Source organism: Quercus suber, unplaced genomic scaffold (genome assembly GCF_002906115.3).
Source record: "Quercus suber isolate HL8 unplaced genomic scaffold, Cork oak 2.0 scaffold_310, whole genome shotgun sequence".
Classification (NCBI taxonomy): Eukaryota; Viridiplantae; Streptophyta; class Magnoliopsida; order Fagales; family Fagaceae; genus Quercus; species Quercus suber.
This window is the reverse complement of record NW_027069766.1, coordinates 246,518-259,756: the sequence shown is the minus strand read 5'-3', so window position 1 is coordinate 259,756 and position 13,239 is coordinate 246,518. Positions and strand designations below refer to the sequence as shown.

General features: G+C 35.1%; 1 protein-coding gene and 1 long non-coding RNA gene across 4 annotated transcripts; one reads left to right on the top strand and one right to left on the bottom strand.

Moving 5' to 3' along the window:
* Positions 1-1,361: 1,361 nt before the first annotated feature.
* LOC112005081 (exocyst complex component EXO70E2) lies at positions 1,362-4,795 on the top strand. 3 transcript variants are annotated; one of them, XM_065782678.1, is made up of 3 exons: positions 1,362-1,692; positions 2,267-2,427; positions 2,523-4,795. In XM_065782678.1, the coding sequence occupies exon 3, from the start codon at positions 2,645-2,647 to the stop codon at positions 4,571-4,573; it is 1,929 nt and encodes a 642-aa protein (XP_065638750.1). In that variant the 5' UTR covers positions 1,362-1,692; positions 2,267-2,427; positions 2,523-2,644; the 3' UTR covers positions 4,574-4,795. The 3 variants fall into 3 exon arrangements, with proteins under 3 accessions (XP_065638750.1, XP_023893100.1, XP_023893099.1); XM_024037332.2 differs by having other exon boundaries at positions 2,302-4,795; XM_024037331.2 differs by having other exon boundaries at positions 2,267-4,795.
* A 5,334-nt stretch (positions 4,796-10,129) lies between these two features.
* On the bottom strand, positions 10,130-11,936 carry LOC136071418 (uncharacterized). The gene is made up of 2 exons (XR_010632724.1): positions 11,303-11,936; positions 10,130-10,645 (listed from the first exon to the last, which is right to left on the bottom strand). It is a non-coding gene; the product is annotated as an uncharacterized LOC136071418 (long non-coding RNA).
* Positions 11,937-13,239: the final 1,303 nt, after the last annotated feature.

Below are 13,239 nucleotides of genomic sequence, written 5' to 3'. Positions count from 1 at the left end.
GACAAATCTGTCATTGGATTATGCCATATTTGTTTATTATCCATTCTTGTATAATTTCAAGGCAATCAGAGATCAATAACAATGTCATCAATCAAATATTTGAAGTTAAAGTTTTTTTTTTTTTTTTTTGGTTTAAAATTATAGATGGACTAAATAGTAAATAAAGTCCAATTGACATAAAATTTGGCATGCATGTTAAAAATATAAAGAATATATAATTTATTGGTGGGATTTTCAAATTATTAATCAAATTCATGATGTTTGCTATTTATCATCAAGCTAAGACACCAATCGATTTTAGTATAAGCGAACTTCAAATCTCTTATTCAATGAAAGAAGATTTTACCAATTAAACTAAATGGAATCTACCACCAACTGACATTACTTAACCCAAAAACTTAAACCAATTAGTTTGGACCTAACTATGTGATATTAAACACTCACTTTTCTCATTATTATTCGATGTGGGACTTCACTTACACATGTATATCCAACAACACATGTCATCATTTGAGTTATTCACCAATTATTTTGATAGATATTTCATGATTTACACATAAAACAATACCTTACTAAGTTAAGTGTTACACTCATAGCACTTGCGTAAGTGCTTAATATGATTGAAAAAATATCGCATTTTAGTTAATCAAGTTCAAAATTCACCAACATTAGTCCATACAAAGTTGTGTAATATACATTGTTGTTACAGTAACCATATAAATTTATACTAGTACTATTAATTTTGAATTTAGTTTTTTATTCTTTATTTGTGTATCCTAAGAAGGAAGGAATGGAATGTATGGTAATTGTTATGGGTAAAGAAAAGAAATGATATTTTAATGAAATGTAATGTAAAATTGATAATATGATATAAAGTGTTTTGAAAAATAAATATATATAGTAAAAAAAAAAAAAAAAAAAAAAAAGAGGGTAAGTTCTTACACTAAAATAATATAATATGATATAAAGTGTTTTGAAAAATAAATATATATAGTAAAAAAAAAAAAAAAAAAAAAAAAGAGGGTAAGTTCTTACACTAAAATAAATTAACGAGCTAAGGCGAATAAAAGACAAGACTCTTTTAACAGTTTTTAGTTTGTTTTATTCTGCAACCAAATCTATAGTTTTTAACGGCCAAAGTCTCAGTAATGGGAGGGAAAGCTTAATTTGTATTTTTAAGGAAACATTACAATATGTACAAAAGCTACAATACACATGAATGAATGTATTGGTTGGAGTGGACTTTGATAGGTCAACCTACATAATCTACGGCCGGCAAGCACAGTCAAGGTTTCTTGTTCGTTAAGTACTAAGGGTCAAGAGTCAAAACCACGCCTTCAGATGTACACAATATTGTTTATAATAAAGTTGTTGATACAAGTTGAACAGAAGAAAAGCTTACCACACATCAACAAAGACTTCCTAAATTCCAACCCCACGAAGTTTCAGTTTCATTTCTCTCATAGTTTTTCAACCTTTTTGATTCCCCATTTGTCCATTTCACCCTCTATTTTGCTTCCTAACCCAGATTTTCTTTCACTTTCTTTCATTTTCTCAGGAAAAAGACAGCATTTTTTTGCTCAAAGGAAACGCGTTAATCACTACTATTTGTTTTGTTTCAATCCAGAACTAGTTGGTCTTGTTCTGTGTTACATAATCTACAGCTGTTCTTGCTCAGAATTCAACTCCAAGGTTTGATTTTCACTTCTTGTTCTCTGTGAATTTATATTGTAAGGTTTGTGATTATTCTTTACCAGGGAGGTCAAACTTTTTTAGTTGAGTTATGACTTCCCTATTTGTTTCTTAGACCAAATCCGTGTCTGGGTCTTTTGGTCTAGAGGTCATTTTTGTTTGATCAGGCTAAATTTTAAGGCTTTGATTCGATTATGGCAAAGAGCTTGAGATGGTTTAAGAAAAAGAAACAGTAGAAGTAAACTGCAAGTTTTACTAGATTTCAAGTCTCTGATTTTGTTCTTAAGAGGTTTCTTGAAAGCCATTGTTGAGCTTTGTGGCTCCAGGAAAGTTCAGCTATACTACAGCCTTGATCATGTATTGCATCATGTACCCATGTTTTTGGTCTATCAATTTACTTCAATTTTGGGTGTTGTTTAAGGCAGTAGTCTAGTTGTACAGAATCAATATACTGCTTCCTTTATAGAGCCTCTTATCTTCCAATTCCTTTTTATATAACATCACAACTTGGTTGAGTTTTTGGAAGTGAAATGATCTGAATCTGATGTATTCCTTCTCTTTTGGCTTTGTATAGGCTGAATTAACTGGACCTTGATCTGTTCTTATCAGATTTGCAAACTTGAGTGGAGGCTTAAGCTTATCCAATTGAATACATGCATGCCTTTTCTAGTGCCTGTACAAAAAAAAGGTTGTATCTAGTGCACAAAGCTCCTATTTTTGCAGGGTCTAGGAGAGGTAATTGATAAGCAGACTTACCCCAAATTTTTTTTTTTTTTTTGGAGAGGCTAATTCCCGGACTTTAACTTGTGACTTGTCACTTTTGGTGGAAGGCACTTGCCATCATACCAAGTGATTTGAGTCCTTTCAGATTAAGAGGGTAGCTTCTGGTTTGGGGATTGTTTGAAGCTTTGATTAGGTGCTCTGCTTCTTTGGTTATTTCATTTTTGTTGTTATGTCGGATTTTAGCTCTGTACTTTCTCCTCGTGAAGGAGAAATACATGTGATTGCTGCAGCTCAGCACATAGTCAAGGCACTAGAGGCAAATAAAAACCTTGATGATGATTTGAGGAAAATCCTCTCACAGCTTGACAGCCACTTGTCTGCCATGACTGTACTCACTACTGAAAGTAGGGGTACAGGATTCAGAGAGGTTGAGGAGCAGCTCAAATATGCTGAGGAGAAGATCAGGGGTTGGGAGTCAAATCAATCATTATTATGGGACTCTGATGAGTTTGATCCCTTGGAAGTTTCTGAGTTTTTGAAAGCTATTGATGAAATTCAAGCATTGATTGAAGGTTTACGGAGCTTGTCTGTGAATGGAAATGGGAAACAGAAGGAACTTCTTAACCGAGCTGACAGCATTCTGCAGATGGCAATGTCAAGGCTTGAGAAAGAGATAATACACATTCTTGTTAAGCACAAGCAATTCTTTCAGCCTAAAAACATGTCTTTTCGATCTTGTGTATTGGATGTTTTGTATGACGAATCCTTTGTTTCAGTCGAGGACATACCATCTGAAGAAGCGCTGCAAAGAAATAGTAGTGGAAAAGAATCTGACGAATATAATTTTGATTTGGTTCGTCCACAAGTAATTCCTCATCTCAAGTCCATTGCAAATGTTATGTTTGGTGTGAATTATGATCAGGAGTTCTGCCAGGCTTTCATTAGAGTCCGGAGAGATGCATTAGAGGAGTACTTGGTCATTCTAAAAGTGGAAAAATTTAGCATTGAGGATGTGCTAAAAATGGAGTGGAGTAGCTTGAACTACGAGATCCAAAAATGGGTTCGTGCTATGAATATCATCATCCGGTATCTTGCAAGTGAGAAACAGCTCTGTGACCAGATTTTGGGAGACTATGGATTTGTTAATCCATTATGCTTTGTTGAGATATCAAAGGGTTTCTTGGCGCACCTTTTGAATTTTGGCGAGGCCATAGCTATGGGAACACATGAACCAGAGAAGTTGTTTCGCTTACTTGACATGTATGAAGTTGTGGCAGACAATCTTCTGGATATAGATGCTTTATTCTCGGAAGAGGCTGGTACTGCAGTTAGGTTTGAGTTCCATGAGCTTCTAAGGAGCTTGGGTGATTTTGGGAGGGCAACATTCTTGAAATTTGGAAATGCCATTGCTACTAATGCATCAACAAGGCCTTTTTTAGGCGGTGGGATACACCCCCTCACTAAGTATGTCATGAATTACATCAAGACCCTTACCATGTACTGCAACACCCTCAATGTGCTTCTCAAGGACCAAGAAGCAGCTGATCCAAATCCAGTTGTTGAGCCAGTGAATGGACAGGGCGTTTCTTCTATCACACATTGTCAAATGGCATGCCACTTTCGGTCAATCACAGCTACTCTAGAATCCAACCTCGATAGCAAATCCAAGCTTTACAAGGATGGTGTTTTGCAGCATATTTTTTTAATGAACAACTTGCATTACATGGTCCGAAAGGTTAAGTCCGGTGAACTCAGGCTTTTCTTTGGTGATGAATGGATCAAAGAGCATATTGTTAAGTACAAGCAGCATGCAATGAGCTATGAGAGAGCCACTTGGAATTCAGTCCTTTCTTTTCTCAAGGATGGTGATGGTCCAGGGTTATGTTCAGCTTCAAAGGCAATTAGGGGCTTCACAATTGCCTTTGAGGAGGTATACAAGAACCAGACAGGGTGGTCTATACCAGATCCTGAGCTCCGGGAAGATTTACAAATTTCAACTTCGCAGAAAGTAATCCATGCATATAGGAGTTTTATGGGGAGAAAGTCTTCCAGTATCAGTGAGAAGTATATCAGGCATTCTCCCGATGATCTGCAGAACTATATCTTGGATCTCTTTAATGGCTCGCCAAGAATATTGCAAAGTTCTCGCAAAAAGTGAAGTCTTCATTGTATTGAATTTTTGCATTTTCTTTTCATGTTTCTTCATCCTAGTCATGTCATGAATACACGATGTATCTGTGTTTGTATTATATGATTATATCAGATGTGTCAAGTTAAAAGTTCTTGTGCTGCCTTTCTTGTAAAATGGTCTTGTTTTTCAATTGGGGTTAAGGCATGAATATGGCAAAACTATATTAACAAGTTTTGTCCTTCATTTGTAGACTTTGTGTTAGAACCTTACTCTCTCTCCTTTTTGTGTGTGTTTGTTTCTCAACCAAAATAATAATAACAATAATAAATAAATAAATAAATAAAATAGTGAATTTAATCACAAAAGGCGTGAGATTTTCAATTTTTTAATAGGAGGTAGAATGAAAATAGATTAAAACTGAACACGACTTGTTCTAATTCTAAAATAAATTACCAATCTTTCTAAAAGTTAAGCTATTAAGGATCATTTAATCATTATACTAACATAATTTCTATGAATTTTCAAGAATAAGAATCCACGTAAAAACACATATGAGATCTCTATATTATTTACCTCGCTCAGAAAATATAAAACAAAAAAAAGTACTTGTTGAAGGTTCACAACTACATTAACTTGATATCTACCAAAACAGTCCATGTACGATGTTGAGGCAACTTGCAAGGCATCTATCATATTGGGGGTCAGCCAGCATTGACTCCAGCTTACCAATCTGCAGAAAATAAAACCCGTGACCCGCCAGCAATCAAGTCCTCTGTGATGAATTGGTCTGTGGTTTGATTCATGCACCAGTTAGTTGAGTTTAGCTTAGAAGAATAAATAGGCATTTAATGCTAGAGAAAATAGGTGGCTTTGAGGGCCATACCTATACATTTCCAATGATGAACAGTGACAGAGGACACGTTCATCAACTAAATAAGAGTTATACATTTCCAATGATGAATAGGGACAGACTTCACCCATTCATCAACAACATAAGAGTTACAATATTTTGTAACCATAAACTTATCCCCATACTTTTTTTTCATGATTATTTTATGGAACAGACTGTGACAGATTATTTGTTACTTTCATATTGACACATTACTTTTCCTTTATCAGTCAGAATCTGTCAAATTAAAATTGTGACAAAGTCATGACACCAAATAGCGTGGCCTTATATTTTCTCATAAGATAATCAGTACATGCATATGTAGGAATTTTTGGATGAGCATTTAAAGACAAAAGGGACCTGATTGTGAGGACTTATATTTTCCCCTGCTGTGTACAAAGGAAGACTTCAAGAATCAAGACCTAGTCCAGGGAAAATTAAATACACGTACGTGTGGAAAGTTCAAGTTTGTCATTATGCTAAATAAATAGCTGTTTTTTTGGGAGGTCACATTGAAAATATGGTCACGTTTTGTTTCCAGAAGACGTGTCATGAGTCATGACCTCACTAATTGCTGCCTTTAATGCCTAGGTCACCCCATAATCATATCATATGATATGTACTACTTTGTTAATTTGCCTCTAATGACTAGTCACGTTTTGTTTCCTAGATGTTACTTTGTGTTCGTTTAACATTATTCTAGAAAGTAGAGCTTTTGTAATATAAAGGTTGTGACTTTTTTTTTTGAGAGGAAAGGTTGTGACTTGTGAGTGTGATCAAGTACAATGAATAGTAATTTATAGGCAAAAATATAAAACTGATTTTCTAATTTTTACCTTTTAACAAAAAAAAATTTATTTCAGTTTTCTAACTTTTAATTTTGTCAATTTAGTCCTTTAATTTTCAATTTTTATCAATTCAAGATTCCGTTACAATTCAGTTATTGCTGCTGTTAGAACCACTAAAACGGCGTTGTTTTGCATTTTTTTTTTTTAAATTCAAAATTAAAAGAAATAAGAAAATTTTGGAAAAAAAGAAAAGAAAAAAAAATACATGAAGGGGAACGACGTCCCCTAAATCAAAACAAAACAAAGGACCCAAAACAATTTAATCCATATAACATCAATTCAAAGCAAGAATCTTGTTTAACTATTTGGGTATTGTATACAATGGAAAAAAAAAAAAAAAAAAAAATCTACAACAAGCAATAGAATAACATAGAACTCGTTCCTACTTTTCATCCAACAGATGGTGTGCAATATTTTCAGTTTAACCATGAAACAAATTCTGGAAATAAAAAGAGACAGACTCAGAACACAATAGCCAATACCATGCTCTGGTTTGGCTATTGAGAAGAAAAGACAAAAACTTCAATGGAGTCCATTACTTGCCTTAGTTAATTGCGTGGAGGCTGATTTGGGTCCTTTGTTTTGTTTGATTTAGGAGAAGGGGAACGACGACGCCGTTCCCCTTAATGTTTTCTTCTTCTTCTTCTTCTTCTTTTTTTTTTTTTTTTCTTTTTTTTAATAAATTTTTCTTATTTCTTTTAATTTCGAATTTATATAAAATAAAAAAAATAAAAAATAAAAACCACATGCAAAATGGCGTTGTTTTAGTGGTTCTAACAGCAGCAATAACTGAGTTGTAATGGAACTCTGAATTGACAAAAATTAAAAGCTAGAGGACTAAATTGACAAAACTGAAAGTTAGAGGACTAAAATAAAAAAGATGAAATTTAGAGGGTCAATTTTGCATTTTTGTCTACTTTATAATTCTGGATATATGAAACAAAAAAGGTGAATTCTTGAATCTTCTCCTAAAAGCTGCAAATTTATTTTTTAGATGTAGAGTTTTTAAAGCTTTAATAGTAAAGCTTTATCCAAAAAGCTCTTTAATGTTGTGTTTGGCAAATTACATAAAATAGTGCTTTAAAGTTTTAGGTAAGTTTTAGGTTTATAAAGCATGAACGGTGAAATGTTTTTAAAGTTAAGTTTCAATATAGTGTTTTTGACATTTTGTGCACTAAATTGGAAACCGGGCCAAAATGTGGTCATTTTAGGACACGTGATATGCTTATATCTCTTTTCGTGCACATGAGCATTGAAGGTAAGCCAAGCCATTGTATTTGTAGCTCTAAATTTTTGCTTAAAAGAGTTGTAACTGAAAACTAATTCTCAGACACTTTAAAGCTCTCTCTTACTGCTAAAAGAGCTTTAAAGCTTTTGAAGCACTTTTGTGGCACACTCATGAGTCATGACCACACTAATTGCTGCCTTTAATGACTAGGTCAACCCATAATCATATGATGTGTGTTACTTTGTTAATTTGCCTTTAATGACTAATCACGTTTTGTTTCCTAGATTGTTACTTTGGGTTCGTTTAACATTACTCTAGAAAGTAGAGCTTTTGTAATATAAAGGTTGTGACTTGTGAGTGTTTGACGAAGTACAATGAATAGTACTTTGTAATTCTGGATTTATGAAACAAAAAAGGTGAATTATTGAGTCTTTTCCTAAAAGCAGCAAATTTATTTTTTAGTGAACATTTGGATAGGATGTAGAGTTTTAAAGCTTTATCCAAAAAGCTCTTTAATGTTGTGTTTGGCAAATTACATAAAATAATGCTTTAAAGTTCTAGGTTTATAAAGCATGAACAGTGAAATGTTTTTAAAGTTAAGTTTATCATTGGAGGTAAGTCAAGCCATTGTATTTGTAGCTCTAAATTTTTGCTTAAAAGAGTTGTAACTGAAAACTCATTCTCAGACACTTTAAAGCTCTCTCTTACTGCTAAAAGAGCTTTAAAGCTTTTAAAGCACTTTTGTGGCACACTCTAAAAGTAAGCCATACAAACCACCACTTAAGAACCTACGAAGAGTTGGTAAAGAGAGATTAAGACCGTTTTTCATCTATAACTCACATTTATACACCCACACCCACACGTACACTCTACTCACCTATTGGTTATACAATAAATATTTATAGTTTTGAAATATATAGTTATGAAAAGTTATGGAGCAATTATTTGTCTGAAAGCAAGAAAAGCAACTCTCTGTTATAAACTAGGTTGAATCCATTATGAGCATACTCAACGGATTGATTCAGTCTCAATTTCACACATCACATTGTTTTTGAGGAGCAGAGAAAGGCTAAACTAATTTCAAGATGATGCTATAGGTAGCACCTTGTATTAGTGTTTAAGAATGCTACATACACATCCAATTTTACACTCAATTTCACATCTTGCTTAGTTATAAACTTATGAGGAGAGCTACATTACTTTCACATCATTGACGCTAAACTTATTATGCACTAACTTGACAAATTAGTTGGATCTGAAATTGAGTGTATCCTTAAACTCATTGGGGAGTGTTTAAGGAGTGTCCAAATGGCAAATTACCACATCGGATATACAGTGACAAATTCATGACTAATGCTGAAATGACATTAAGTTTAGCCCAATCCGTTGGCTCATGGACTTGTGCACAAGATGCATGAACTGTTATTCTATGGCCCAATATGGAAAAGGCGTATCTAGCCATTGGGCTTGCAACTATAAGAACGAGATGGCTTACTAGGTCTGAACCCACAGACGAGAAGGAAAATTGAGATTCTTGATTCTGGTGACAAATAGCGGGCATGGCTCACAAGCTTTATGGATGGACGTGAACAAATGCAAATGCCTTATTTATCACCCACTTTGGAAAGTAATCAATTTCCGTAGAAGCAATTAGCTCCCACAGAATGGATGAATTCCTTAATTACATGCTTGGGAAAGGTTTCATTACTAGATTATCATATATGTAATAAAACTACTATTACACCAAGTCTAGTTGTATCAAACACATTCACCTGAATAATCATCATGTGAATAATTACGCAAAATTTTCCACTGCACTTCACCAGCCCGTCATTGTTTCACCAAGTCTAGTCAGATCAAACACATTCACTTGAATAATCTTCACGCGAATAATTATGCAAATTTTTGCACTACACTTCATCAATCCGTTACTGTTGCATCAAGTCTAGTCATATCAAACACATTCGACAAACCACATACACCAACAAATGCTACGGTTGAGACAAGTTATGTCCTACTAATTATTTATGTACTATTCAACTATGCATACTGTCATAACGCTTGTCCTATTACATTCTGCACATGAATTTTGAATACGTTTGTATTACCTTGCATCAGTCCCTCATGAGCCTTGTCAACATAGTTTTTTAAATATTTCTACACATAACCGGCATTACCACATCAACCAATTATATAACAATTTGGTCTACCATTCATCATTCGTCAAGTCAACATCATGTACCAATTACTATTGTTGCTAAACTTATTGAGACAGTAGGCCAGTCACGTGGAAAATGTATGATACTGTTTGTCAGTTCGTTGCAGATAGAGAAGCACAAGAAAACCCTGTCTTATGGAAATATGCACATTTAAAATTCTGGCAAGTTTCAACTGTCAGGTTGATCCAAGCTTTAGACCTCTAAATTACACATGAATACAATTAATATCCTTAAATTACTTGAGGATCAACTTGTGTCTAGATAGTCTGGCACAAACAAACATCTAGATTTTAGAATGCACTAAGCTATAATTTTTTAAGTTGATCATGTGTTTGAAAGTTAGCATCGACGAATGACATCCTAATGGCTTATGTTAGGTGACACACTTGGAAGAGTCCATGTAACAAATCATTTGATTCAAACTAGCACATAATAAAACATGAATGAAAGAGAAGCACATGTAACTCTACAATGCAAACAAAATTTCATGTAAAATGCACAACCTTCAGCATCCATCCCAATACTCAGACCATATAGTCTGTAGTTGGTCTATGAGAGTACAAAAAACTAGATCTCATCCATTTTTAAACGCCAAAACATGTCTTGTCTTCAGCTTAACAGTAAATTGATCCATGATAATGAGTGACAATGTAAAGGTTCTTGTTCTTCAATCAAAGAAGTTGTCAAAATGCTTCTTTTAAATTATAATGGTATCTGCAATTATACATTATACATTCTGGATTAAGATCACAAGCTGGTAGATGATGGTTCAAAGTCCCTCTACATGCTCAATGCAATCCATAGGTTATCATTAAGATGGGAAAAATGCTCAGACACCCCTTGAACTTTCAAGTAGTGGCCATAACACCCCTTGAACTTTAATTTTGGCCAATTTACTCCTTGAACTTTAGACACCTGCCAAATCAATACCTCCGTTAACTTCTGCTATTAAACTAACGGTAAGACTCACGTGGGAATGAAAACCAAAGCTGAACAGCCTGAACCGTTGAGAGAGAGGGAGAAAGTCTAAGCTCAGTTTAGAGAGAGGGGAGATGATCCAACCAAATTCCATCAACTACACTACATATACTACATATACCACATTCACTATAGAAGAGCCAAGTAAACAGTTAATAATAGTAGCCCAACTTGTTCTCCCACCAATTAGCTCACAACCATATGGTGCCAAAGTAAGTTCTCATCAACGGATTCATCATAATAATATACTCAAAAAGATTAAGTTATTAGAAATGCATCAAAATAAACTAGAATTATTATCAAGAAATTTCAAACCCATCTAAAATCCTACCAAACAACCAACCCCTCTAATGACCATATCCCTCTGAGGCATTCCATCAAACAGCTATGTAGCATACTTAAAAAGCATTGCATTTTACATACAAAGAGCAGTGAATTGGAAAAACAACCATCTATGGGCATTTTACCACAATCAAGCCTACCCAATCCACCACAACCAGCCATCAAACCAAGAAAAAAAAAAATCGCAGAAGGAGAATTGGAAAAACAGAGAGCAGCAAAAAAAAAAAAAAAAAAAAAAAGAGAAAAATATACCAGCGGTGAACAGCCAGTGAGATGACGGCGGAACTCCGGTACCGGAGAAAGGATACCGAGGTGGTTATGGACTTCTGGTTGGATCATCTCCCCTCTCTCTAAACTGAGCCCAAACTTTCTCCCTCTCTCTCAATGGTTCAGGCTGTTCAGCTTTGGTTTTTATTCCCATGTGCCTCCCACTGAGTTTTACCGTTAGTTGATTAACAGAAGAATAACAGAGGTATTGATTTGGTAGGTGTCTAAAGTTCAAGGAGTAAATTGGCCAAAATTAAAGTTTAGGGAGTGTTATGGCCACTTCTTGAAAGTTCAGGGAGGTGTTTAAGCATTTTTCCTCATTAAGATCGCAAGATGAAGAAACCAAATAATGGCTGAAGAAAGTTTCAATACTAGATGAATCATAATTCACATGCTGAATTCACTTTTCTATATTCTATATGATGATGTAACTTTTTCCTCCATGAGATCTACAATTATCGAGTAAAATCCTTTTATCTGGCTTTAATTTTTTATGATGTCTTTGTTTCAACTAAAACTCCATGTGAGTGCATTTCTCTTGCCCCAACACTCTTCCAATTAAAGCTTTAGTATATCGATGGGCCTTGTCCTTCAGAAAGTTATACATAAATAAGGACATAAACTAATCATTGCATTTTTTTTTTATAAGTAATAAATTTCATTGATAGAGGAAAACTAATACAAAAATCCAAAGCACACAGGACGTGTACTAAGGTAAAATGAGAACAAAACAGAACTAAGAACTATAAAGACTAAGAAGTAAGCTAATCATTGCATTCTATAGGAAGCTAGCTCAAGCAAGAGGCCACATTATGTTCTGCAGTAAATTATTACGAATACATACATGCCACATAATCATAAAAAATTCTAGATGTTTATAAGATGCCAAGTTTTCATGGTTAATATATAGCAATTAATGCCATAGATTATCCACATGGTTATAGTTTAGTTGTATATTTGGAGATAAAATTTCAAACATGCAAAGAACAAGTTTGAAATACGAAACCACATTGTCTTCATATCCATTTAGTGCAGGTACTGAGCATCTATGTTTCCAATTTCCACCATGCTGATTGTGCTCAAAAGTTGTAAGACAAAAGGAACATGAAAGAAGCAATACCTTTAATATGAATGAAGCTGGAATAGAGAACCAATAGTCAATCTCATTGGCAAAATCACTGTGGCAGAACATGTGATTTAATCAGTCGGTGATAACAAGAGGCCTTAAGGTAATTCCTCTCTTAACCCCAGTTGCATCAGGCCCATACCAACAGTAGTACAAAGCAAAGCTTCCAAGCAACTGAAACTTCACCACACAAAAAAAAAAAAAACAAAAGGCAAAAAGAAAAAAGCTTTTCTGCCCCTTGAAATAAGAGTCTTCTTCCAAAGATTTTCATATATTTTGTAATGCTTCTGTTACTCCATGTCTCAATTTTTCTTTTGTTGCATAAAAAGGGAGGGGGCCTGGTGAGGTTCAAACCCTAGTGTCCAGGCACCACAAGAGGTGCTGGAACCACAGGGATATCCTTCAAACCCCTACTCCGTGTCCCAACTTTTCCATCCTAAAAATTCTATAATTAGATCAAACCCAACTTCCTGTGCATCTTTCTATTGAAACTTGTGAAATTTCATGGGAAAAATAAAATGCTTACTGTAATATATCCATGACAGTGAAGTCATACATTGAGATTATCATATGCTTCAAACATCTCCTCTTTGCTTATATAGCTACCAAAGTAACTCCAATTTCATGTTCAGGCCAGGGTCCCTCCATCACCCCCCCCCCCCCCCCCCCCCCCCCCCCCCCCCCCCCCCCCCCCCCCCCCCCCCCCCCCCCCCCCCCCCCCCCCCCCCCCCCCCCCCCCCCCCCCCCCCCCCCCCCCCCCCCCCCCCCCCCCCCCCCCCCCCCCCCCCCCCCCCCC